Below are 27,915 nucleotides of genomic sequence, written 5' to 3' on the forward strand. Positions count from 1 at the left end.
GCTATGATATTCAACCCATATGTAAGGACTGCAGTTGCATTCTTGAAGGACATAGTACAGTTTTGTACCTACCATAAATGTAGATGTCCGATAGATATGCAACTGCAGTCAGGTTTTCCCTCCTTCCTACCCCTCTGTGTATTGGGTCCACTTTCCTTCCTTTATACTTAGCTGGGGATATCTGTTATGGTGTATCTGTTTATTGCTATTGTGTATGTCTGGAATTTTTTATCCAGTTCTAATTTTAGCCTTCATTGGAGGACACCTGGCATAAGAAACACTGAGGAAGATGGCGTCGGCTGATGCTTTTATACCCCAGCCGCTCTGACGCCGGGGAGGAGGCGACATCAGCCGACGTCGGACCCAGACTTTGGAATCCGGCCGACCGAGGGCTGCCTGAGGCAGGACAACCCATATGTAAGGACTGCAGTTGCATATCTATCGGACATCTACATTTATGGTAGGTACAAAACTGTACTTTCGACATGTAGGTTAAAAAAAACAAATACATAGAACTAAATCAAATGCTGATAATCTTATGTAAGGCAGAAACAATAAAACCTAGAAATGCATTTCAACAATGGGTATGTGCTGCAAGCAAACATAATTTAACATAAGAAATGATGCTAAAAATGCAATCAAGTGTAATAGGTTTACAGTCGAAAAAAGGAAGGAAGAAAGGTTCTGGAGGTATGAAATGGTAGAAAGACTCTGATACATAGGCATAGCCAGGAGTTCATAGTCTGATGAGTGTATTTACCTACTCAGCACAGATAACATCTCCGCTTGAACACTATTCCCCTGATGAGGAGTCCATAGAAGGGGACTCTCCTCTGAGGGTATCACTTTTGCAGAGACCATGACTAAAATGAAAGAATATTTTAAATGGGATACTTTCCAAGTGACAAACTCAGAAAATATATTTTTAGCTACTGCAAATTTAATCTTCACCATTTTCCATTCCCCCAGTTATACTTGCATTCCTGGATGCATTTACTTCTGCATCTAAAAATCCTGATCCTCAGCCACCTGCTCCTAAGAGACCTGATCCTTTTCTACAAGGTGACTGATGATCGCACATTTCTTTTGAAGCCCCCCTTGGCAGATCCTGCAGTGATTGCTATAGCCCCAGACAAGCAGTCAAGACTGATCTCATCCTCTACCTTCTGCCCACTGTCAAGGATAATAAAAACTTTGACAAGTTAGGGAAGAAAGTTTACACGTCTTCCACCTTGGCCTTCAGAGCTATTAATTACCAAACCTAGTCTTTTTTATAAGCAAAACATAGACTTTCACCTAGGGTGGCACCAACTTCTCAATTGCTAGTCGTAATGCTCCAGTTTTGGTTAATAATGGACCGAATGGCATGCATATCCCTGCTTTTATACGTAGTGGAAAGCTCAGGAATCTGTCAAATCTTACAAACTTTTGGGTTTTGGCTGAAACCCAAACCTAACAATAGGTTTGAAATTAGTGTAGCGGGCAACAGCAATTTCTGAAGAAATGGTTTCTACCAAAGCTTTAGGGTAGTTTCTGTGAATGAATAACTGCAAGAAATTGGACTCAACTGCGTAGATATCAACCTCACTGATTTAATACGAGAAAGTTGTATAAATGGTCCATGTATTATATTTTTTTCATAAAAAATGGATGTTGGCTCCTGTAATCCAAACATTATTTCTGTAAATCTCTTTTTCTAAAAACATTGGACTGCAACACAATCAAAGGAAATGAGTATCTGAAAAAGAAGCTGAGGAACCACAGCCCGAAATAACAAATTGAAAAATTAAAAATAAAATTAAAAAACAGTACTTTGTCATAGACTGCACAAATGGATCCAAATCCTGCTTGGTACCAACCCACAAAAAGCATACATCGTCAATATAACAACAGTACAAGAGAGTATTTTGGAAGCTCGGTAAATGCAGGAGAGTCTCCAGATCCCATGTGTTTAACACCAAGTTTGCATACGAAGGGGCCATCTTAAACCCCATAGCTACTCCCTTCACTTGCTGGTAAACGTTCTCATTGAAATGAAAGAAATTATTACATGAAAGAAATTATTGCACAACACTGCAGAAATCAAGTCACAAATGCAGTCAACTCTGGGTTGTGTAAACTTTGTATATTTGGAGAAAAATAGCCTAATGAGACATCTTGGTGAGGAATGTAAGTGTATAAAGAGACTATATCAAATGTGACCAACAAAAAGTCCGAAGCCTAAAAATCTGCAAGAAACGGTTAATTAAGACAGACCCATGAATCTCTTGAAACAGAGTGGACTGCACTGTGGGATTGAGCACAGTATCCACAAATTCCGCTATATTTTCAGTTTTCTTCCTTCTATTAGAAATAATATGCCTGAAAGGTGGATTGTGGGCATCCTTGTGTATTTTTGGGATGTCGAATAGCTTGCCCGAGACTAGGGTTTGGCACAGATATAAACATGTATTTATCCAGGAACAAGCAATGGTTTTGTTCTAGCCTCAGTAACAGCAAAATGTCTATCAACATATCTAATACCCACTTGTTTGTAGAATTCATTATCTACTAAAGCAGCTTCAGTTTTAGTGACACGTTGTTCTTGTTTCATAAGAACAATTCCCGTATCTTTAGCTGCCTTCATAATATGCAATTGTCTTTCCTAAGAGAGGTTTAAAAAAAAAAAAAAAAAAAAAAAAAACTAATTCACGGGGGTCAAGTTTAAATCTGTCATCACTACTACTTGCATCAAGCAGGTCTCTAAATTCATGGTCACATACACTAAGAAAAGCCTGTAAAGTATTATGCATGGCTGGGTTAAGCAGAATTTTCTTAAGAGTAACCGTGTTATACATATGTGAATCGGAGTCCAAGAGATCATCACTGCCATTGTCCAACAAAAGCTTCAGTTTAAACTTTCTAAGAAAAAATCGCAAATCTAACAGCAGGTCCGGAATATTTGCTCTTTAAGAAGGTATAATTGTAAAGCATTTGTTAAGGAGCTTTAAATGATCTTTTACTCTGGCAGCTAGCCCAAGAACTGCAGCTGCTACTCAGCAGTCTGCTGCATCCCAGGGAGGGAAACCCTCTCTAGACCCAAATGAACAGATGTCGAGTCAACTTAGTCTACCTGTGGGTAATACCAGACAAGTAGACCTTTTTGTGTTTACCCAGAACAGACAGCTGAAGAAGTTCTGCTCCAGAACGTTTCTGAGAATGGTATGGAAAATGGATGCCTTATCTTCCTCTTCGGCAAGACTCACTCTAGATGTCTTCCCTGCTTCCCTGCATTGCCCCTCATTCTCAAGGTATTGAAAAAGATTAAGGAAGATGGGCCAGAGGTGATTTTGATGATACAACACTGGCCCAGACAGCAGTGTGTGTCTCTGCTGCCATCACTTGGTGAGGGGGAAATCGGATACTTGTCAGTGTCTGTGGACCTCTTCACTTGGAACAAGGAGTCAATCATTCACCCAAATATTAATGACGTTGAAACTCACAGGTTTGATGATCTGTCCTTGATTCCAGTTGGACATCAGTTTACTGAGGATATGGTAACTATTAGGGAAGGTAATAAACCAAGTACCAGTATATTAATTAAGTGGAAAAGTTTTTCTTTCTGATACTAGTCTTAAGAATTCCTACCCAAGGCGGTTTCTTTACCCACAGATCTTGGGGTACCTCCCCACATTTAGTTTATCCTACTCATCCATCAAGGTGCCATACCTCTGGTATCTCTACATGCTTGCCTTTGTCCCATTTGCTAATCACATCCCCACATGAGGTGGTTTGCCAAGGTTTACTATCAAAATGTGGAAAATCAAAATACTTTTCCACCTTTTGATCGAACCAGTTTGCCCAAAATTGGTAATAATGCATTACCAAAATTTCAGAAATGGTAACATCGAATTGACATTTGAACTTTTGTTCAAAAGTCTGTTACCGTTAATGTTTTTGCAAGGGGGGGGCAAGCCCCCCTGTGCCTCCACACCCCCTTTCATATTGTGTATTCCAACTCCGAGATCGCACTACAGTGAGAAAAAGATAAATTTCCCCATCCCCACTGTAATGCAGTCTGTTATCAGAACATTGATTCTACATTAATGAATGCACAGTACTATTCACTAATGTGGAGTAAAACATTTTCCGGGTCGGCATTACAGAAACTTTGAAAACAGCCTTTCAACCTTCCCAGCTTCGCATAAATGCCAGTGTAAGTTTTGATAGTATACATCTAAGCCCACTCAGGAGGCCACCTCAACACTACCCTGGGATCTTCTCTTTGTCCTAGAGAACTTCACTCTGCCTTCATTTGAGCATGCTCTGCTGCCTCTGTATCCTTCAAAATGCTCACCTGGAAGATGTTTCTGCTAGCCTTAACTTCTGCAAGATGCATCTCTTGAGTTGCTAACCCTCGTGTCAGGAACCTTCCGTATTATTTCATAAAGAATGACTTGCTCTAAGGGCTAATCCTACCTTTATGCTCAAGGCTGTATCAGAGCTTTCTCTTAACCAGGCCATTCATCTTGCCCCCCCCCCCCCCAAAAAAAAAAGAGAGAAGAGAATCCTGCATTCATTGGATGTTCACATACAGCCGAGATCCTACCTGCAGAGGACTAAATTCCCTTACAGGGTAGACCAACTTCTAGTATCTGCTGCTGAGGCAAAATAAAATGAATAGTTGACTCCATTGCCTTCTGTTATCACCATCATGGCAAATGGCTTCCTTTCTCCGTAAGACATATTCTACTAGAGCAAAAACAGCAACCGCAACTGTCCTAATTGGGGCCACACCTCAGTCCTTTCTGGAAGCAGACACTTTGTTCACACCCTCAGGAAGCATTGCAACCTGTTGCTATCGCTAGAGCTGGTTTTGCATCTGCCATCCTGCATAGCCTTAGTCTCCCAGGCATTGACATTTTGCCAGTTCATGATTTTCTTTGGTAGTCTTTCCAAGATTCAGTAAAGCAACAGTGAGTGCAGTACACAATAATACAGTTGTTACAAACTTAACATAGTTGTAGATGTTTGAGTAGATCAGTATTTCAATACCATTTCCCTTTCTCCTACCCCTCTGTTTGATTTTACCTAGGGTTGGGGTTGATATCCTGCCATAACACTTTCTGCCCCCTTTCTCCCCCGCTGCTCCTAGGCAGAGCCCTCAGTATGGTTGGTCATGTACACCTAGGGACAAATGGACCCTTGCTCAGGAAAGTCCTGAAAATTTCACTGGCTGATGACTTTGTACCACTGATTGGTAGGGAGGTTATCTGCTGGCTTACTTGTGCTAAGACCACTCGGGAGACCACCCTATCCCTACCCTTGGAACCTGTGTACTAGGAAGCGCACACTGCCTTTCACAGCTGTACTTTCTTATCTCTCCATCTCTTTCTCCCCCTACTGCTAATATCCTGTAGTTAGTTTTGTACTTACTACAGTCATGACCCACCACAAGAATATCTGTCTACCTTGTACTAATATTTGTTCAGGTAATGTCCTGTATGTAATTCTGCTTACAAAGTGGTGGTCTTCTGTTTTACCCAGTCGTGATGTGAAGATGTTCCAGCACAAGATGCGGGACATTGTAGACAGCATATTAGTGTACGTTCCAGCTTAAGTCATGATCATCGTGTTTCACTGTTGCAGTAATTACTCTTGGATTATCCTGCTGGCAGGCTACCCTCAGTCGGCCAGAATTCCAAAATCTAGATCCAGTGTCAGTTGCTGTCGCCTCTTCCCTGATCTCAGTGTGCCAGGGGTATAAAAGATGCAGCCGATGCCATTTTCTTCAGTCTTTCTTGCCGCGCGGTGCCCAAAGAAAAAGCAGTTCGCAAGTGCCAGTCTGCCGACTCCTGAGATATCCAAATCCAAATTTCAGAACTGAAGTCTTCATTAAAGCTAAGTACCCCATTGGGGAAACTTTTTTTTCTTGCTCCAGACCGATGTCAGAAAAAGTTAACAATTGTATTTTTTATGGGAAGCAAATATCTCATAAGGATTTTCACTGTTACTGTATTCCTTGCCTAGGCCCTGATCACAACTTTGCTAACTGTCGGTTTAGTGCTAGATTTAACCAACGCACTATTAAGCGTCTGTTTGATTTTGCATTTCATTACTTTGGCCGAATATTTAATTATATAATGCCGTTGGACCAGCTGACAACCGGAGTTTACAAAAAATGCAAGGACAAGGAAAAGGATAGGCATCCGAGGTCCAAAACTGATGAAGAGCCCTCTGCTAGGCCAGTCGCCAGTTTGCCGGTTCTCAGTGAGGTGCTTTCACAGCCCCTGGCGCCCGCTACTTCAGAGCCACAGGCCGCTTCCGACTCCCACGTGGAGCCGACTGGGCCTCTGGATACTCAAGGTATTGGACACTCTGAAATCATTCCCTCAGATGGGTCCGGAGCCGCTGAGCAGGCATCGGCTTCTGAGGGTGTCTTCAGACTTACACAACTATATATTAAGCCATCTTCAGCTTCAAAGACTAAAGCAGCTCTAAAGACAAAGAAACAAGTGCAGCATTGTCCTGCTCAGACTTCCATGCCTAAAAAAACAGATGCTCAAAATGGCCGAAGACCTAATTACTTTGATCAGGGGCTCCCATCCCCCTCCTGTTAAGAGGCCTAGGCAAGAGACAGAGTATGATTCTTCTGATCAGGTTTCTATTTCCTCTGATTCCTCTTCTGAACAGGATTACTCCATGCTTCCCTATGAAGATTCTGATGCTGAAGAATAAATTCCTTCAACCTCTCCTCCTGAGGATTATTCTTTTGGGGAAACCCTGCATACCATGAGGGAGCATTTCCACTGGGAGAGCCAAGATTATTCTGAATCTAAGAAAAGGCTCAAGGACTTTCTACTACGTCTTCAGCACAGACCCCTTGCTATTCCACCAGTTCTAGACATTGTAGATGTATTTTCAGAGTCCGGCCTGTCTCCTGACTCTTTACCCCCTGCACCTGCTAAGCCAGACCAATACTACAGGGTCCCGGATTCTCATAAATTCCTATATAAAAACCCCACTGCTAACCCAGAAACTATATCTCCGGGTCCCAAAGGGGTCAAAGCTTCCACTGCAAAAAACCTTGTCCCCTCTGATAGGGATTATAGGGCTCTAGACAGATGGGGGGGGGAAAGTCTACACTTCTGCTACCCTGGCTGTAGGGGCTTTAAATTGTCAGTTTCATATGCTTAAATTTCAGCAATATTTAATGTCACTGCTTAAACAGAAATTGTTGACAAATACTGAATGTTCAGAGAACAAGGAATTGCAGGATTTATTGCATGCAGCTGAACAAGTGGAAAGACATACTTTGCAATGTGGTTATGATTCACTGGAGGCCTCTTGCAGGGCCACTGTTACAGGTTCTGTTATTAGAAGGCATGCTTGGTTAAAGGAACAGAATCTTCCTGATCATGTTAAAGCAAAATTATTAGATGCACCATTACAGCATGATACTTTGTTTGGTACTAAAGCAGAAGAGGTGTTGAAAAAAATGGAGGATAAAGCAAAATCCATGCAGTCAAGGATTTCTTACAGGTACAGCCACCCAGGTTTAGCAGGAACTAGCTTTCTAAAAATTGGTCCTTTCCAGTGTCAGGCCACAAAGAGGCAGATATAGGTGTCCCAGAGAAAGATCTCAGCCCCAAGGCTCATACAGGCCTAAACAATGGGGTGCTCCTACCTCCAAAAGCGGAGAAGACAAATCACAGCCTTACAGGAAACAGTCCCAATGACTTTCCTCTACCAGATCCAAGCACTTTTATTTTGGCAGCCCCCTTAGGGGGAAAACTAGCACTTTTTTCATCAAATTGGCAAATAGTTACCCAAGACAAATGGGTCCTGAGCATAGTCTCCCAATACTACAGGTTCCATTTTCACACTCTACCAAGGTCAAAAGGTGTGCCAGACCTGCCACGCAATCAATGGGCAGAGGTACAAAAACAAATTACAGCCCTCGTGGACATGAGGGCCATTCAGCAAGTACCACAACAAGAGAAGGGGCAAGGATTTTACTCCAGACTTTTCCTAGTACCTAGAAAGGACAAAACCTGGAGACCAGTACTGGACCTTTCTATACTAAATACTTTTCTGGAAGTTCAAAAATTCAAGATGTTGACTCTACAGCAGCTACTGCCCATGCTGGGCAAGAAGGCTTGGCTCGTAACTTTGGACCTAAAAGAGGCATACCTGCATGTCCCAATCAGACAATCTTGCAGAAGATATCTCAGATTCATAGCTGGCTCAATGCATTACCAATTCTCTGCACTGCCCTTTGACTTATCTACTGTGCCCAGGGTCTCCACAAAATGCCTGGCACCAGTATTTGCGTTTTGCAGACAAAAAATAATTCAAATATATCCCTACTTGGATGAATGCCTAATTCAAGCAGAGAGCAAAGATATTCTTCTAAAGCATCTGGCATTTGTAAAAAGATTAATTGGCCTAGGGTACACAGTAAACGAAAAGAATTCAAAACTAGTGCTCTCTCAAGAGATATTCCTGGGTGCAAGCTTAAATACAACTGCCCAGATGGCTTATCTCACGCCAGACGAACAAAAGCATCTGACTACTTACTTCAAGAAATTGGCAACAAAAACCCACTTATCTGCAAGGAAAATCCTGCAGGCCTTGGGTTTCATGGCATCCTGCATTCTACTAATTCCATATGCCAGACTGCATATGAGGAAACTACAATGGTTTCTAAAAAGTGTTTGGACTCCGCATTGCCACAACCTGGAGACAGTAATTGCACTCATTCCCTGCCTGCAACAGGAGTCTCGATAGCGGCAGAAGCCTGTCACCACAACCAAGGGTCTGCCATTCAGTCTACCCACAACCAGACAGACACTGACAATGGATGTATCATTATGCCTGGAGGGCCCATATGGCAGGAAAATGTATTCAGGGCACATGGTCCGCAAACCAGATGCATCTTCACATCAATCAAAAAGAGATGCTAGCTGTTCAAAATGCCCTGACAGCTTTCAAGGACGTGCTTCATCCAGGACAATTACTGATATAGACAGACAACACTACGGTCATGTGGTACATAAGCAGGGAGGTACACATTCCTACCCCCTCTGCAGACAAGCAATGACCTTATGGGACACAGCATTGGCTTTTCAAGTTCACCTGCAAGCACAATTCCTGCCAGGAAAAACAAATCCTCTGGCAGATGAATTAAGCAGAAACCTCATGGATCCCCACGAATGGAAACTGGATCCACAAGTCTTCAGCATGATAATAAGGAAATGGGGATGCCCAGACATCTATTTGCCACCCCTCACAACTGCCAATTGCAGAGATTTTGCACAAGGATTTATCACAAGCAAGCATGGAAAGTGGATGCCCTATCCTTCATCTGGAAAAATCTAACAGTATATGCCTTTCCTCCACTGCCTCTCCTTCCCAGGGTACTCCTAAAGGTCAGACAAGAGAAGCCGAAAATGATACTGATTGCACCAGACTGGCCACGCCAGCACTGGTACCCAATCCTAAAGAGCTTGTCTCAAGGCCAGCATGAATATTGCCTCAAACTTCTCAATTGCTGACCCAACAAAACAATCAGATCCTGCACAGCCAACTCTCAGGACCTTATATCTGGCAGCATGGCGGATAATGTAGCCATTCAGAACACTCCTCTTTCAAAAGCTGTTTTGGATGTTATCTTGGAGGCCAGGAGGTCCAGTACCAGAAAATCTTATGCAGAGAAATGTAAGAGATTCTGTACTTGGAACCAGGAACAAGGCATTGACACGTGTACCAAATATCCCTCAGATTTTACAATACCTAACTGAGATGCTGAACAAAGGCCTTTCTTTCTCATCAATTAAGATTCGTGCCTCTGCCATTTCAGCCCATTACAATGCGGTACCACCTATCTTTTCTCATCCTTTAATAAGGCAGTACCTCAGAGGGGCCAGAAACATTAGGCCTCCAAGGAGAGCACCAATTCTGGCCAGGGACCTCAATTATGTTTTGGAAAAACTCACACTGCCTCCTTTCGAGCCAGCATCAACAGCAGATATAAAATTCTTACCCTGGAAAACAGTTCTGCTCCTAGCAGTAACCTCTGCAAGGCGAGTCTGAGTTACAAGGACTCATGGCTGTGGAACCTTTCATCATTTTTCATCCAGACAGGGTTTCTCTGAGGGCAAACCCTTTATTTATGCCTAAGGTGGTGTCCAGTGTGGCCCTCAACCAAACCATTCACTTGCTTACCTTTTATCCAAATCCACAGAACACGGGTGAGAAAATTCTGCATTCTTTGGACATGCACAGGCAGCTACGCTTCTACTTGGACAGAACTAAAGCTTTCAGAAAGACCAAACAACTTTTAGTGTCATATGCTGCGGGATCACAAGGAAAGGCTATCTCAAAACAGACTATTTCTAAATGGATAGGCCATTGCATCCATTTCTGCTATTCTCAACATGGCAAATCAGTGCCTAAGGGCATTAGGCCTCATTCCACCAGAGCAGCAGCCACTTCAGCAGCCTTCCTCAGAGGAGTATCAACCAAAGATATCTTAGAGGCTGCAACCTGGAGTTCAGTGCACACCTTCACAAAGCACTACCACTTACCTCTTTACTCTTAAGTCTTTACTCTTAAGTCCAGAGCAGGCTTTGCCACTGCAGCCTCACCTAATCCTATTTAGCCCAGCCACCCATCCTCATCTTTGGGATTCAACCCAAGAGTAACGACTGCAACAGTGAAACACGAACATAGTACAGTTGTGTACACTTACATAAATGTAGATGTTCGAGTGTATTCACTGTTGCAGTCCAGGTTACCCACCCACCATCCCCCTTTTCTTTGCTGGGACTTATCTGTACTTCTCTATCCTATACAACGTATATGGTGTATTTGCTTGTAGATGAAGGAAATGTTTATTTTTCTGCATGCATGCTTTATTGGCATACCTTTCAGCCTACCTGTTTGGGGGCACCTGACATCTGGGGCAAGAAAAACTGAAGAAAATGGCGTTGGCTGCATCTTTTATACCCCTGGTGCACTGACGTCAGGGAAGAGGCGACCGCAACCAACACTGGACCTAGACTTTGGAATTCTGGTCGACTGAGGGTAACTTGCCAGCAGGATAACCCAAGAGTAATGACTGCAGCAGTGAATACACTAACATCTACATGTATGGTAGGTACACAACTGTATTTTCTTAGACTTTACTTACCTTGATCTGTTTTCACTGCTTTTGCCATTGTAAGTGAACTTTTTCCTTTAAGTTGCTTAGTTGTACTAGATTGAAAGTGTTATTGGTTTTGTACTTCAGTGTATTATTGGTTTTGTACTTCAGTGTATTTCATGTACTTTTTGTACATTGGCTCCTGCTTCATGGTGAAGTGGGTCCTTGGACTTAGCTCACTGCCCTGGTTAATAGACACAATTCTAGGTGGGCCATAGAACTGAGCTGGCAGAGTTCTTCCTCCGTATCAAGAGGTGTCTAGTCTGTATTGACGGTCTTGAAATTGTAGTTGTGAAGTGGAAATGATGCAGAGGGTCAAGTTAGGAACAGTGCATTAAGAGGTTACATTCTGAAGACATGGAATTCAAATACAGTTGCGTTGTATAATTGTCCACAGTATGCCAATGCTGAGTTTATAACATTGTCCGACACTAAATGTAGCTACAAATAGTCAGAAGTCACTACATACCAAAATGATTTAGTTGTACAGCGTTGACAGCAACTACTGTCTAAATTCTTACTTAACACTGTTTGGATTTTAGGAGTAGTACACTGAGGGATTGGTCTTTCAGCTGCACCACTGTTAATATTGTACATTAAAAGGAAAGATCGCTACATCCACATTTTAATTTCTGAAAATAAGAATCTGATGTAAGCGAGACTGAAACAAAACCAGTGAAATCAAAGATTCTAGTACAGTAAATCTTTGAAAATTCTATTTGCCTGCCTTGAGGGTATGAGATAAGTTGAGAATTAGGAGAAGTACTGGCCACAAACAACCTGAAGTAGTTTGAGGAAAAATGAAACTGCCAACATCAAATGTTGCTGAAATTTCATGTGGCTGAATGCTAAGAGCAAATAAGATAATGGTTTAATTTCTTGAGGTGACTGAGAGAACCATTTTTAGTTCGGCTCTAGGTTTGGTGAAGTCCACATAGAGGTTTCCAGAAGGGCACTGATTTGTGTGCTGTCCAGCCTAGAACATCAACCAGAACTTATGAAGGTGTCATTAAGAGATGAATTAGCAAGGTCGGCATCTTGTTAGACCACAGGAATTTGCGTTTCCAAAGTAGTCTGTGTATGAAACACCTGTGATGAAGCCAGGTTAATACGGTAACAGTACATCAACTTGGAACTCCAATGATAATAAAATGTTCCGAAACAGTAGAGTAATGCATTTTGATGGTGTGTTCTAAAATACTGCAGTATGCAAATGTGGTATTACAAACATGTTTTCCATTTAATAGACAGGTTTGACTGTCAAGAGCAATGAATTGTAAATGTCTGCCTCATTTGTGCTGAATGTTTAACATGTTTGCTTTTACCGAAGTGCATTGCTAATGTATAGCACTGTTTCTTACAGTTTAGTGCCTTTAGCATTGTTCAGCATAACCAGTTTGTGAACCACGTGGCCTGGTTTCTTCTGTTTTGTAACCCAGACTGATAAAAATGAATTTAGTTCATAGGTTGGTACTAGGCTATCGGCCCTAAGGCCTATACAAGCCTAGCCATAACAATTCCCTGGCTATTTCTTCCTACACTAATTACTTCCCTGGACCCCTGTCTAGCAGGGTGACTGACGTGATCCCTGGGATGAATTTCCTTTCTCCCATCCAGTCGTCAAGGTTCCTTTTGAAGAGGGCCAAAGAGGCGCTCTGCTTGATATGTATGAGCAGTCTATTCCAGAGTCTGGGGAGTTTCTGGGTCAGGAATCTATCCCTCCAGCATGTTTTGTTTATTGTGATGAAAAGGTTTAGATCCCTGGAGCGTATGACTCTGAGGGGTTGGGATTTCTTTAAGTGTAGCATGTGCAACAGCTTTGGGTTTGACTTGGCCTTGTATATTAAGCAGAGATCACCTCTGAGTATACGATATGCGACAGAGTATAGCTGGAGTTTTTTTAAGGCAGTCAGCGTACGGCATCTGCTTTAGGCCTTTAATTCTTGAGTGCTACATCAGCTTGTGTTTATGCACACGTAACAGTTGGAGAGGATGTATTGAAACACTCAAAGGTCTAGAGTTAAGGTATGTACAGGGCAGTTAAGTTTTTGTTGTCTTATGTTGTGTAAGGAAGTACACCTTGACAAAAAGTAATATATATAATGTATGTTTTTATAGGAATGATGCATCCTGTTCATCCATGGTTGAACGAGTTGAGAATATTCACAATCGGAGAGATCCATCTGAGGAACAATTGGAGCAATATACGAGTTCATCAAACACTTCTGATAGATTGACCAGTAGAGACTACAGCAACTGTCTGGCTTCTCATCAGGTGAGCATGTCAGATCGACAACAGAATCATCAAGGTATTGGTTCTCATGGAGGACATTCACTAAACTTGAAAAGGTCACCATCAAGAGACTCTGACTTTTCGCCTGTTGATCATAAAGGGGAATCCAGTTCATGGGACTTTCCCAAGGAATCCTCAAGCTCTGGAGAAAACGTCATAGAGGATGATTGTGCTGAGAAGGCACTTGGAACTGGCCTTTGGAAAGCAGAAGGGACAGCAGATAACGCATCTAGGAGTTGCTCACATTGGGCATCTGGTGCTACAAGTAGCAGTAGCCAGCAGCAAGAGCAAGCTGGGAAATTTTCTTTCCGAAGATCAGGTCCTATTAAAAAGCCAGTTTTGAGAGACTTGAAGGTAGAAGAAAAGGACAAGGATCTTGAGAAGACTAAATCTTGTCAGGAACAAAGGTTTGTCCTGGTAAAGGATCAGGAAGAGATAAAAGAAGTCCTTAAAACTGGGGAAGTAAAGAATGATGTTACAGACACTGGAAGTTCTGTTGCTGTTACAACAGATAGTTACACTGTATCAAGGCATTCAGACAAGGATGCTGAGAGGGTGGAAAAAAGTTGGGATGATAGACCGGTCTCAAAAAATACAAGTGATATTCCTCCCAAAAAAAATAATTGGATTTTTATTGATGAGGAACAGGCGTTCGGTGGAAGAGGCAGAGGAAGAGCCAGAGGTTTCCGAGATTTTACTTCTAGAGGTCGGGGGAACAGGGTAATGTATGACACTCAAAGAAGCAACAGAGGACGAAGCCTGAGAGAATTTAATCAGTCTGAAGATTTTTCAAGAGGTAAACCTCGTCGTAGGATTGCTAGCGAAACCCATAGTGAAGGTTCAGAGTACGAAGAGTTGCCTAAGAGACGAAGACAAAGAGGGTCTGAAAATATAAATGAAAACTCTCTTCCTGATAAGAACAATGTGAAAAAAGGTGATTTTAAAGACTCCTGGAGATCCAATAAGATTTATTCTACTGATTACAATAATATTGACAGTAAAGATAAGCCTAGAGTTACAAGGGCATTTGGAAGGTCTCTTCCTCCTAGATTATGCAATGCAAACTATGGAAGACGAAGCTTTGCTTCTAGAGAGGTAACTTCATGGCAGGGTAGAAGTGAAGGCAGTTTGAAACATGAGCAAGGATATGATGCTCCTTCAGAAGTGTTTGTGGCCAAAAGACAACCTGAGAGAGAGAGTGTTAAAGAGCCTTTTGTTGAAAGATCTTTAGAGGACAGCCATGATCAGTCTGTAGAAGCAGACACTTCTGAAAATAAGCCACTTAGGAGGCGGAGGCCCCCTCGCCAAGACAAACCTCCAAGGTTCAGGCGCCTCAGACAAGAAAAAGAAAACAACCAGTGGAAAAACAGTGACTGGGTTGACTCTATGACAAATTCATGGGCTGGGAGATCCAGAGTACCATCAGAGGAAATTGATACTGCTCTTGGAAGAAAGTCCCCTGATTTTTATAACCAGATTTCCTCTGACCATGCAAATGAAGAATGGGAAACTGCTTCTGAAAGTAGTGATTTCAACGAAAAAAGAGAGAGGTGTGATGCTGTCTCTCAGAGTGATTTACAGGTTGATGGACTTAATGGAGGAAGCTCTGGGGAAAAAAGGGAGCTAGCTAAGAGGAGTTTTTCTAGTCAGAGACCTCTTGCTGACCGACAGAACCGTAAGGTAGAACCCTCTGGATTTGGTGAAAAGACACCAAGAACTGGTGGAACTGCTTCACGCAGTGAAAGGCAGAGTGGAACGCCGGTGAGAAACAAAAGGTAGGTCTCAAGTTGAGTTTAGTGCTCTATTCCGAGACACGTGCTTTATTTTACTAGACTTTCATGTGCTGTTTAAGATGTTAGAAATTAAGACCTACAAATGATAGGTTTCAAAAAGTTTCTGTGTAAAACATGCCTCCAGAAGTTTACTAATTTGTTTTTAATCCCATTAGTTAAAAATCGGTGTGTATTCATTGTAAGCTTTTTACGTAGTGACTTGCATGAATTAGAGGCAGAAGCACTGGAGCAGAGTACTTTGAGAGAAATCTCTGTGGTCCAAGGCCACAAAGAAGCACACGTGCAGCCACAGCTAATATTGATGCCTTGCAGCTCTTGGTTCCCAATTCAGTTCCTGTGAAGGGATACATCGGTGGAGTTTGTATGTCTTTACTGTGTGCTTCTGTTTCCTCCTACATCCCAAAGACATGCATGCAAGTGAATTGGCAAATGCTCTTCGTAATTCACAACTACAGTACTGATTCTTACCTGCAGGAGCCCAACAGCCAGCCCAAATACCAGTGCTTTCACCTGATGTCCTTCAAGGATGCATCTGCAGTCATCACATATGGGTTGTCCTGCCTCAGGCAGCCCTTCGGTCGGCCGGATTCCAAAGTCTGGGTCCGGCGTCGGCTGATGTTGCCCATTCCCTGACGTCGGAGCGCCTGGGGTATAAAAGCGTCAGCCGACGCCATCTTCCTCAGTCTTTCTTGCCGCGTGGTGCCCAAAGCAGAAGCAGTTCGCAAGTGCCGGTCGGCCAGCTCCTGTAATTCAGCTAACCGAAGACTTCAAAAGCTAAGTACCCCGTTGGGGACTCTTTCTTGCCTCAGCTAGTTTCTCTTATAAAATGCCGTTGGAGACCCCAACTTCACATTTAACTAAGAAACGGAAAGACAAGGACCGACACACGTGGCCCGCGGTTTCGGCTGAAACCGCGGCTAGGCCTACCGCGAGTGGCTCGGTCTCGGCTGATACCGAGTCCTTGGAACTTCCGAACCCTGAAACAGTACAACTGACAGCCTCGGCCCCGGAGGCTCCCGCCGAGTCGGTTTTGGAATTGCCTTCAGACACTGGTGTTTTGGAAGCTTCCGACACCATACCATTAGACAAAGCTACACCAGCACGTGGTGCAGCCAGGCCTCCTGCATCCATGTCCATTAAGGCCTTCACCAGGGCTAAAGCTGCTAAGCACACTAAAGCCATGACTCCCAGGGTTATTCCTCAGGGACCCTCTTCTAGTTCCCAGATACTAACCTTGGCAGAGGACCTTATCTCTTTAATCAGGGGCTCTCAGCCCCATCCGGACAGGGGCTCCCAACCTCCTCTAGACAAAAGACCCAGGGTAGATCCCCCTGATCCCCTCTCCTCAGAGGAGGCCTCGGATGGCTCGGATCACTCCGACTACCAGGAGGAGGCCTTTTCGGCCTACGAGGATTCGGATGCAGAGGAATCAATCCCCTCAGCCTCCCCTCCTGAAGAGCTTTCCTTTGGGGAGACCCTTCACTCTGAGAGAGCATTTCAAATGGCAGGGCCAGGAATATTCTGATTCCAGAAAAAGACTAAGAACTTTTCTTCATTTACCTCAGCATAGACCTTTGGCTATTCATCCTGTTTTAAATGTCATTGATGATGTGTACTCTGACTCTAGTATGACCCCTGACACTCTGCCTCCGGCTCCTGTTAAACCCGATGGGTATTACAGGGTCCCGGACTCACATAATTTTCTTTACAAGGCCCATTCTGCTGATCCTGAAACTATTTCCCAGGGCCCTAAAGGGGTTGCAGCTGTTACTACTAAGAACCCACTCCCCTCTGCAAAGGAGTCCAGGGCATTAGAGAGATGGGGTAAAAAAGTGTATACTTCTGCCACTCTTTCCATGAGGGCATTAAATTGTCAATTTCATATGATACAGTACCAAGAGTATTTGTTAGAAGCAATGCATAAGAAACTGTCTTCTACTGAACCCCTTGATCGCAAATCCCTTCAGGATCTGGTGCATAATTCCCAGCAGGTTAGCAGCCATTTCTTGCAGTGTGGTTATGATGCATTGGAAGCTTCATGTAGGTCAGCAATGACAGGTGTAGTCATACGTAGGCATGCTTGGCTGAAGGAACAATCTCTGCCAGACCATGTTGAAGCTAAGCTTTTGGATGCTCCACTGGAAAAGGAAAAGTTATTTGGTTCCACTGCTCAAGAAGTCCTAAAGAAATTTGAGGAAAAGGCAAAATCTGTACAAACAGTTAAAGATTTTCTTCAGGTGCAACCACCAAGATTCAGCAGAAATTGGCCTTCCAAGAATTGGTCCTTTCCGGACACAGAAAGATTTCAGAGAGGAAGGAACAGGCGTGCCAGAGGTAGAGGGCAAGCTAGGGGCTCCTACAGAGGCCGTCAATGGCAACCTCCAAACCAAACAGGTAGTGCAGGACCTGCAACTGCTGCACAAGGACAAACTCAATGACTTTACTTTGACTCCGCCAACCAGGGCTCAATTAGAAGCACCTTTGGGCGGAAAGCTTTCTTTATTCTCAAAAAATTGGCACAGCATTACAAAAGACAAATGGACACTGCAAATAATAGACAACGGATACATGTTCCATTTCCACACATTGCCAAAAAGAAAAGGCATGCCCGGTCTACCACCAAATCAAAGGGCAGAGGCTTTGAAACAAATTTCAAACTTACTACAAATGAAAGCTATAGAAAAAGTTCCTCTTTCAGAACAAGGCCAAGGATTTTACTCCAGGCTATTCCTTGTTCCAAGAAAAGAAAATCAATGGAGACCAATTCTCGACTTGTCCGCACTGAACACTTATCTCATTGTGCCAAAATTCAAAATGCTGACTCTACAGCAACTCCTTCCCATGCTGGGCGAGGGGTCTTGGCTGGTGACTCTAGACCTCAAGGAGGCATACCTGCATGTCCCTATCAGACAAAGTTGCAGAAGACACCTCGGATTTCTTGCAGGGTCAGAGCATTATCAATTCTCAGCATTGCCCTTTGGCTTATCTACTGCGCCCAGAGTATTCATGAAATGCCTGGCATCAGTAATAGCACACTGCAGACTTCAGGGGATTCAAATATACCCATATCTGGATGGCTGCCTTATACAAGCGGACTGCCAACAAACTTTGGTAAAGGACTTAAATTATGCCATCAATCTTCTGCAGGCCTTGGGATATACAGTCAACATGCACAAATCAAGACTTGTTCCATCCCAAAGAATAACCTTTTTGGGTGCGGATCTAGATACAACCACCCAAATGGCTTATCTCACAGAAGAAAAACAAAGACAACTACCGGATTACTTCAAGAATCTGACAAGACAAACCCAGCTGACTGCAAGGAAAATCCTGCAGGCCCTGGGTTACATGGCATCCTGTATTCTTTTGATCCCACAAGCAAGGCTACATATGAGGAAGCTACAGTGGTACCTAAGGAGTTTATGGACTCAGCACAGTCACAGTTTAGAAGCTTTAATCCCACTCATTCCATGCCTTCAAAAGGAATTTCTGTGGTGGGCTCAGGCCAGCCAGTCCAACAGGGGGTTGCCCTTCACAAAGCAAAAAACCTCCCAAACTATTACAACAGATGCTTCAGACCTAGGTTGGGGAGCACACATGGAGGGCAGAGGTATTCAAGGACAGTGGTCACAGAAGGAGCTATGCATGCATATAAATCAAAAAGAAATGCTAGCAGTGATACATGCAATCGAGGCCTTCAAACTCTTTCTACATCAAGGCCACCTACTAAGAACAGACAACACCACAGTTATGTGGTACATAAACAAGCAAGGAGGTACCCATTCCTACCCTCTTTGCAGACTGGCAATGAATCTATGGGATCTTTCCTTGAAACTCAATATACAGCTGCAAGCTCAGTTTGTGCCAGGGAAAGACAATACACTGGCGGACAGCTTAAGCAGAAATATCATCGATGCGCACGAATGGATGCTGCACCCAGACGTTTTCTTAAAGATAACACAATCTTGGGGGAGGCCGGACATAGATCTATTTGCATCCCCCCACAATCATCAACTGAAGAAATTCTGCTCAAGGACATACCACCCACAAGCGTGGAAAGTGGACGCTCTCTCTTTCAGCTTGAGAAATCTAACAGTGTATGCATTTCCACCAATTCCATTAATGACCAAGGTGTTACTGAAGATCAGGACAGAGCAGCCAAAAGTAATTCTGATAGCTCCGGACTGGCCAAGACAGCACTGGTACCCACTGCTAGGGAGCATGTCACGTACGAAACCATGGCCTCTTCCTCTATGGCCACTTCTGACACAGCACAGATGCAAAACTCTACATTCCAACCTGAGAACCTTGCAACTGACAGCCTGGAAGAATACCTTGACTCCTCCTCAGGATAAGCTATTCCAGAGAGTGAAGGACATTATTATGGAAGCTCGCCGCCCTTCCACAAGAAAGGCATATTCAGCAAAATGGAAGAGATTTCTCATTTGGAACACCACAAATGGCCTGGATACGACAGTGATGAACATGGCACATATCCTGGAATATTTGGCAGAAATGTTCCACAATGGTCTGTCTTACTCTTCTATTAAAATTCATGCTTTAGCAATTTCAGCAGAGTACAATACTGATCCACCTGTCTTCTCTCATCCTCTCCTAAGACAGTTTCTAAGAGGAATCAAAAACATCAAACCTCCTCGGAAACCACCTCTACCTGCTTGGGACCTTAACTTCGTGTTGGAAAAGCTAACGCTGCCTCCCTTTGAACCAGCAGCATCTGCAGATCTACAGTACCTTTCATGGAAGACTGCCTTCCTTCTGGCCATAACCTCAGCAAGAAGAGTTTAGGAGTTGCAGGCCCTGATGGCAGTACAGCCATTTATTATTTTTCATCAGGACAGAGTTTCACTGAGAACTAATCCTACATTTATGCCAAAGGTGGTATCCAGGGTCTTGTTAAACCAAGCCATTCACTTGCCTACCTTCTTCCCAAATCCACAAAACAAAGGGGAGAAGCTTCTGCACACCCTGGACATTCACAGACAGTTGCGCTACTACTTGGACAGAACTAAAGGTTTCAGAAAAGCTGACCAGCTGTTGGTAGCATATGCTCCTGGTACTCAAGGAAAAGCAATTTCCAAACAGACAATTTCAAAATGGATAGGAAATTGCATCCGCTTTTGTTACTCCTTTCATGGAAAGACTGTACCAACTAACTTAGACCTCATTCCACGAGAGCCACAGCCACCTCCACAGCCTTCTTAAGACGGGTGGCTACCAAGGACATTTTAGAAGCTGCCACATGGAGCTCCGTGCATACATTTGCCAAGCATTACAATTTACCTTTATATTCCAGATCCAGAGCAGGCTTTGCTACGGCTGTCCTGCAGGGTATCTTAGCTACACCATCCTTTTCTTAGTTCCTCCACCCCCAGATTGGCTATGGTATTCTATCCATATGTGATGACTGCAGATGCATCCTTGAAGGACATAGTACAGTTTTGTACCTGCCATAAATGTAGATGTCCGATAGGTATGCATCTGCAGTCAGGTTTACCCTCCCTCCTTCCCCTCTGTGGTATTCTTGGGTACTTACCCCCCCAATAGCTAGCTGGGGGAATCTATTGTGGTGTATTTATTTATATATATATATATATATATATATATATCTATATATATATATATATAAATATATATATGTATATATATATATATATATATATATATATATGTATATATATATATATATATATATGTGTGTATATATATATATATATATATATATATATATATATATATATATATTATTGTGCATCTTTGAATTTTTATTGCATTTCTTCAAATTTAGCCTTCCTTAGAGGGCACCTGGGGCAAGAAAAACTGAGGAAGATGGCATCGGCTGACGCTTTTATACCCCAGGCGCTCTAACATCAGGGAATGGGCGACATCAGCCGACGCCGGACCCAGACTTTGGAATCCGGCCGACCGAAGGGCTGCCTGAGGCAGGACAACCCATATGTGATGACTGCAGATGCATACCTATCGGACATCTACATTTATGGTAGGTACAAAACTGTACTTTCTCCTCCAGCCCCTTCTAGCTCCCACCCTAAATAGGTGGAATAAAGGGATGTCAGTCTGATCTTCACTTCTTTCTTGTTACAATTCAGTGAGACTTTTGAGAGTCAATATAGTCAGTCCTTTTCATCAGTCTGAAGACCGAATTTACAGATCTGATGTCACTTTTATTCATTCCTCAACAAATAGGTTAACATCTGACCCTTGGATCTGACTCTGCCCCTTTTTCCAGGTCGGTGAGCACTGAAACTCTTGATCCCCCTCACTTACTGTAATGCACTAGTATCCTATCATACCTCAGATCTTGTTTGCCGCCTTCACATATGGACAGGGTCGCTGTTGGCTCTTGACTAATAGTAATTTATTGCGAGTAAAAGTAAACATTTTTTTCTTTATCGTTTTACTACTTCAGATCCCAACCCCCTCAGATCCAAAGTAACATATGAATAAGTCACCACAAATCCGAGCTCCTCCGAGCCTGGATCCATTGTCCTCTTCTCTGTTATCCCCTTTTTTGGAAAGACATCATCATTCTAAGGCTTCATCAGTAATGGCTTTATGTCCTTCTTTTCCTATGTTGCAGTATTCTAGTTGTGGGATTTTCTGCCCTCCGGCGACTTGTACATCGGCTCCTATACAAAAGCTTCAGCTTGGCCGTTGCTGTGTGTGTGTGGGATGTCGCTCGCAAGGCCATAAACCCAGGGGCCTTAAATGTGACGTCTGCACACACAATGCCCAGAACTTTTCAGCCATAGACTACCTTTGCATTGTATGATTGCTTCTTCACCAACGTTGCATCTAAAAGATTAGTAACCCGTTGGGTTTCTAATTTTCTTATTCTGCCGATTGTTATTGCTTAGGCTTGGTTGTTGTAGCCTTTAGCTGATATCAGGTAAAAATGCCAGTGCGGGCGCCAGATACCCCATAAAGGCACCCATGATAGGTGTGTTTTTTGCTTAGGCCGGGAATACGATCACTCCTCCTGTGCAATTTGTCAATGTTTTGGGCCAAAGACCCTTTGTAGCCCCCTGGCCGCTTTAAACCGCTACCTTGAAAACCAGCACCTTAAGCGGTTAGCCCTTGGAATGGATCCTGCATTGGAGGCCGCACCCAAACCTCCACGCAAGAAGGCCAAGATTCCTAGGCCTTCCTCACCTGCTGGTCTGCTTCCCGGGGCCCCCCAACTGCAGATCTAGGAGTTGAGGTGCACTCGGAGGATCTGTCGACTGCAGTGACGTCCCTTTAGGACCAGTTGCACAGGCGATGACTGGCATACCCTCTGAGCTTAACCAGACGTCTATTGTCTATGTCGAGGGGGGGACTAGTTTCACTGGTACCTCCGACTGGGATCCAGATTTGTGATGTGTTAATCTGCAAACATGACGCCAGACCGCTTCCTACTTCCACCCTGGCCAAAAAGAAGCAGAAAGCTAAGTATACCTCCTCTACAGAAGCCATACCAGACTGGCAAGCCTTCACCTCCTCTCTCATGCAGGCTTTTATGGCCCCCAGGCCTTCAGCCTCAGCCCCCTCCACTCTGATTCTGTAGAGCTCTAGGCCGGATTCTGCCTCTTCCCTCCCACTCATGACTTCTCAAGTCAGGGAGGAAGAGCATTATTCTTCCTTCTCTTCCTCAGGGGATTCCATTTCATATGCATCCCAGATTGCTTCCCTCAGGAATATTACTCTCCTGATGAGGAATCTGTGGAAGGGGATTCTCCTCCTGAGGATGTTAACGTTTGGCGAGACCATTACCAAGATGGATTACTTTTAAGTGGGATACATCCCAAATGACTGACACACAAAAAAGGTACTGTGAGCTCCGGCAGGTAGAATCACCCTCCCCTTTGGCGCTTCCTCCGGTTCTACCTGCTTACTTGGATGCCTTCAACTCTGCTTCTAAGGCTCCAGACTCCCAGCCTCCGGACCATTACTGCCTTGGCTGCTTCTACAAACTACCAGAGGGCCAGAAATTCCTGGTTAAACCACCCTTGGCAGACCCAGCTGTGATTGCCACCACTCCAGATAAGCAATCTAGACTGCTGCCTTCTGCCTCCCTCCTACCCACTGGTAAAGATAGCAAATGTATGGACTGGATGGTAAAGAAGGTACACACATCTTCCACTCTGGCTTTCAGAGCCATAAGTTATCAGACCCACATGACTAACTATGCTCTAGACTTAGTTTCTCAGGCCTCCTCCTTGCTGGCATCCTTGCCTTGACAGTCTCATTAAGACTAACATTACCTCCAAGCTGTCCTTGGCCCAACAGTTAGCCAGGCATTCCATCAGATGCAGCTATGATGCTGCAGAACCATCTGCCAGATGATGTTCGTGTTACACTGTTGCAGTCATCACATTTGGGTTATCTGCCTGCAGGTAGCCCTCAGACGGCCTGAATACCAGAGTCTTTGAATTTCTGCGTCGGATGCTGTCACTTCTTCCATGACGTCAGGTCATCGGGTATAAAACATGCAGCCGACACCATTACATCAGTCTTTCTTGCTGTGCGGTGCCCGAAGCAGTTCGCAAGTGCCGGTTGGCTGACTCCTGAAATTTTCGTTTTCGAGCTTCAGACCTGAAGTTTTCAGAAAGATAAGTACCCTGTTGGGGATCCTTTTTTCTTGCTCTAACCGATGTCAGAAAAAATGAATAATTGTCTTGCCTGTGGAAAGCAAATACCTTCTAGAGATTTTCATTCTTACTGCGTCCCCTGTTTAGGCCCAGACCATGAAGTCCCTCTGTCGGTTTTGTGCCTTGTTCAACGCCTGAACTATTCGTCATTGGGCTATTTTTGTAGCTAAATATTTTCTTTCTCTATCTCTGTACTCTGAAATGGCTTTAAGCTATCTGACTACCGATCTCCCAAAAAAAAAACAAGGTTAATGACAAGAGACAGACCGCATAGGTCCAAAACTGCCATTTCCTTTAAGGTAGTCGTCATTCCGCCAGTACTTGGGCACTTTCGCAGACACTGATACCCTCTTCTACAGATTTGCAGACCTCTGCTGAGACCCATTCGGAGTCCGGTATGCCGCAAGATGCTGCTTCTACTATGGTACTTGCTGATGTTCTTCATGTTTCTCTGTTGCAGTCATTACATTTGGGTAATCTACTGGCAGGTTGCCCTCTGTCGGCCTGAATAACAAAGTCTTCGGTCTTGCGTCGGTTGCGGTCTCCTCTTCCATGATGTCAGGTCGTCAGGGTATAAAACATGCAGCCGACGCCATTTTAATCAGTCTTTCTTGCCGCACGGTGCCCGAAGCAGAAGCAGTTTGCAAGGGCCGATCGGCTGACTCCTGAAATTTTCGCATTCATAGGTTCATAGGTTTATACTAGGCTATCTGCCCTAAGGCATTTATAAGCCTAGCCCAAATTTTTGTGGCTTACGCCACCGTTTATATGAAAAAATACTGTGCCCATTAGTTTGTTGTGCCTCTGTCCAGCAGTGGCACAGAGATGATTCCCGGGGTAAACCTACGATCTCCCATCCACAGGTCAAGATTTCTCTTGAACAGAGCCAGCGAGGTGCTCTGCCTCACATGGACCGGGATTTTATTCCACAGCATAGGGAGTCTCTGAGTGATAAATCTATCCCTCCAGCATGTCCTATTTATATCCGTGCTAAGGTTTAAGTCGCTTGCTCTAGTGGTTTTGGTGGATTTGGATTTTTTGAGGCGGAGCATGTCCATTAATTCCGGGTTGGACATGGCCTTGTATGTCAGGCACATGTCACCCCTGAGCAGACTGTATGCGACTGAATAGAGCTGGAGTTTCTTCATGGCAGCATATGACAGATTTTGGAGTCCCTTTATCCTTTTGGTGAGGAACTTTTGGGGTCTCTCCAATTGCTGGAGATGTCGGGTGAGATGCATCCCGAATGGGGCATTGTACTCTATCATTGGTCTGATAAGTGAAGAGTACAGGGGAACAATGACCTCACTAGATCTGGATGTGAATCCCTTCATGATCAGGTGGGCAATGTAGAAGGTCTTTCTAACAACTTTAGCAACGTGAGTGTCAAAAGAAAGGCCACTGTCAGCCTGGGTCCCCAGGTCCCTGATAACCTCTTCTGTGCTTAGTGGATTGCCACCTATATGGTAGCTTGGGGTTACCTTGTTTTTCCCGAAGGGTATGACTATACATTTTTTGGCGTTTAACTTCAGGCCATGCTCTGGCACCAGCTATCTGTTTCCGTGAGTCCCTTCTGAAGGATATCCGTGTCCGATGCATTTTCCACTATGGCGCCCAGTTTGCAGTCGTCTGCAAACTTTGTCAGCCAAAGTCCTGAGAAGTAGATGCCGAACAATAGGGGGCCAAGGACCAAGCCCTGTGGGACACCACTTGTGACCGGCTTGGAGTCTGACATAGCGCCAGCAACTCTAACCCTGTGGGTTCTGTCCTTAAGCCAGTTTGCAACCCATCTTGTGACACATGGGTTTACATTTAAGCTGGTAAGTTTTTCTACAATACCCGAGTGGGGTATTGTGTCGAAAGCCTTTGCAAGGTTAAGGTAGGCTGTATGGACTGCCTTTCCCTCATCAATGGCCTTGGTGACTGTTTCGAAGAAGTCGACCAAGTTCAAAAGGCATGATCTGCCCTTGACGAAGCCAAAGTGGGTTGGGTCCAATGTCTGCAAGTCCTTTATATCTTTGTTTATGAGCTCCATTATGATCCTCTCCATAGCTTTGCAGACTAGACTTGTTAAGCTTATGGGGCGGTAATTACCAGGGTCCGTAGAGGCACCGCCTTTGTGGAGTGGGACCACAGTTGCCGTACGCCACTCCTTGGGCACGTATCCTGTGGTAAGGCTGAGATTAAACAGCTGCCTTATGTGCGGGTTTAATTCCTCATTTAGCTCGTGTAGCACACAGCCGGGGACACCATGCAGTCCCATTGATGCTGTGTTTTTAGCTTTAGAGAGAGCAGCTTTCACCTGCGCATTTGAGATGTGTGGGAGGCTACACTCCGCTGGGATAGTTATCTCTCCTTTAGGGGGGGATAGTTATCTCTCCTTTAGGGGGGGAGGGGGGGGGTGAAGTTTGCACTGAACCTGTCTGCCAGTATGTTGGCAATGTCTGTGCGTTCAGTGATTTTTGTATCATTTTGGACTAATTCTGAGCATATCTGGGAGTTTCCACCCAGGTTTCCTAACATAGCTGAAAAAGGCCTTATGATTGTCCTTTGAATTCATGGCGATTTTTCTCTCAAAATTGGCCTTAGTTGATTTTATGAGTGCTCGTATGTTTTTTTACTAATAATGATCAGGGGTGACTTCCCTTTTATGGATTTTGTTCTATCATGTAATAGCTTTCTCCTCTTATTATAAAGTTTGTTAATGGCTGGGGTCCACCAGACTGGACGTTTGCCCTTTGTGGAAAGAGTCTTGGTTTTATTTGGGATTGCCTGATCCATGCAGTCCTGGAGGTGTTCATAGAAGGCATTTGTAAGGGCTTCCGCAGCTTGGGTTGTGGTTTCCACTGGCTCATGGGCCTTGAAGGATACCACACTAGTCTTGAGTAGTGTGAAGTTTGCTTTAGAGAAGTTCTTCACTGTGGTCTTTTTTGTTTGGGGTGGCGGCGGGATGTGGATTTCCAGTGAGATTAGTTTATGATCAGATCTCACCAATGAAGGATATACTTCCGGTGTGGAGCATTTTGTCCCCATGTTTGTGATGATGAGATCTAGTATATTTTCTCCTCTCATGGGAACAGTGACTAGCTGTTCCATGGCATTTGAATTTATGAACTCCAGGAACCGTTGGGCTAGAAAGTTAGGGCTTGAGTAATGTTCCCAGTCTATATTCGGGTAGTTGAAGTCACCCAATATGATGGTGTTTGGAGATACATTTATACCCTCCAGTGTCTTCAGGAAGGCTGTGTGGGGTTTCTGAGTTTGAGAGTTTCAGAACCTAAGTCTTCAACTAAAGCTAAGTACCCCGTTGGGGAAACTTTTTCTTGCTCCTTACCGAGGTCAGTAAAATTTAATAATTGCATTACTTGTGGGAAGCAAATACCTCATAAGGATTTTCATTAGTACTGTATTCCTTGGCTAGACCCAGATCATAACGTGCCTTGCTGTCGGCTTTGTTCTAGATTTAACCAAAGCACTATCAAGCGTCTATATATTTTTGCTTCAAAATATTTTGGATCCAGATTTAATTACCCTGAAATGTCATCGGTTAGCAGTTCAACTACCGGAGTTCAGTTTATACGTCTGCAGCCTTGGAATTAGGGCCTTAAACTGCCAGTTCCATATGCTTAAATATCAACAACATGTTATGGGCTTATTGAAATAGAAAATGTTGATTTCTGATTGTGTGGAAAATAAAGAATTACAGGAATTATTGTATGCAGTAGAACAGGTTGGAAAGCATACTTTGCAATGTGGTTTTGATTCCTTAGAGGCCTCTTGCAGGTCCGCAGTTACTGGATCTGTGATTAGAAGGCATGCCTGGCTCAAGGAGCAGAATCTGCCTGATCATGTTAAAGCTAAATTGTTTGATGCCCCTTTACAGCATGATACTCTGTTTGGTAATAAGGCAGAAGAGGTTTTAAAGAAAATGGAAAACAAAGCTAAATCTATGCAGACTAAAAGATTTCTTATAAG

The 27,915-nt window shown here is 43.8% G+C and overlaps 1 protein-coding gene across 1 annotated transcript in view; it reads left to right on the top strand.

Annotated features, from left to right (window-relative positions):
• PRRC2B (proline rich coiled-coil 2B) overlaps positions 1-27,915 on the top strand; it is a 3,584,159-nt gene that overhangs the window by 1,632,045 nt on the left and 1,924,199 nt on the right. The window contains exon 16 of the mRNA XM_044058194.1: positions 13,304-15,253. Within this exon, the coding sequence (XP_043914129.1) occupies positions 13,304-15,253 (1,950 nt within the window). The remainder of the gene's footprint in view (positions 1-13,303; positions 15,254-27,915) is intronic.

The sequence above is a fragment of the Protopterus annectens genome, chromosome 16.part0 (assembly GCF_019279795.1).
Source record: "Protopterus annectens isolate FY-2018-M chromosome 16.part0, PAN1.0, whole genome shotgun sequence".
Lineage (NCBI taxonomy): Eukaryota > Metazoa > Chordata > Ceratodontiformes > Protopteridae > Protopterus > Protopterus annectens.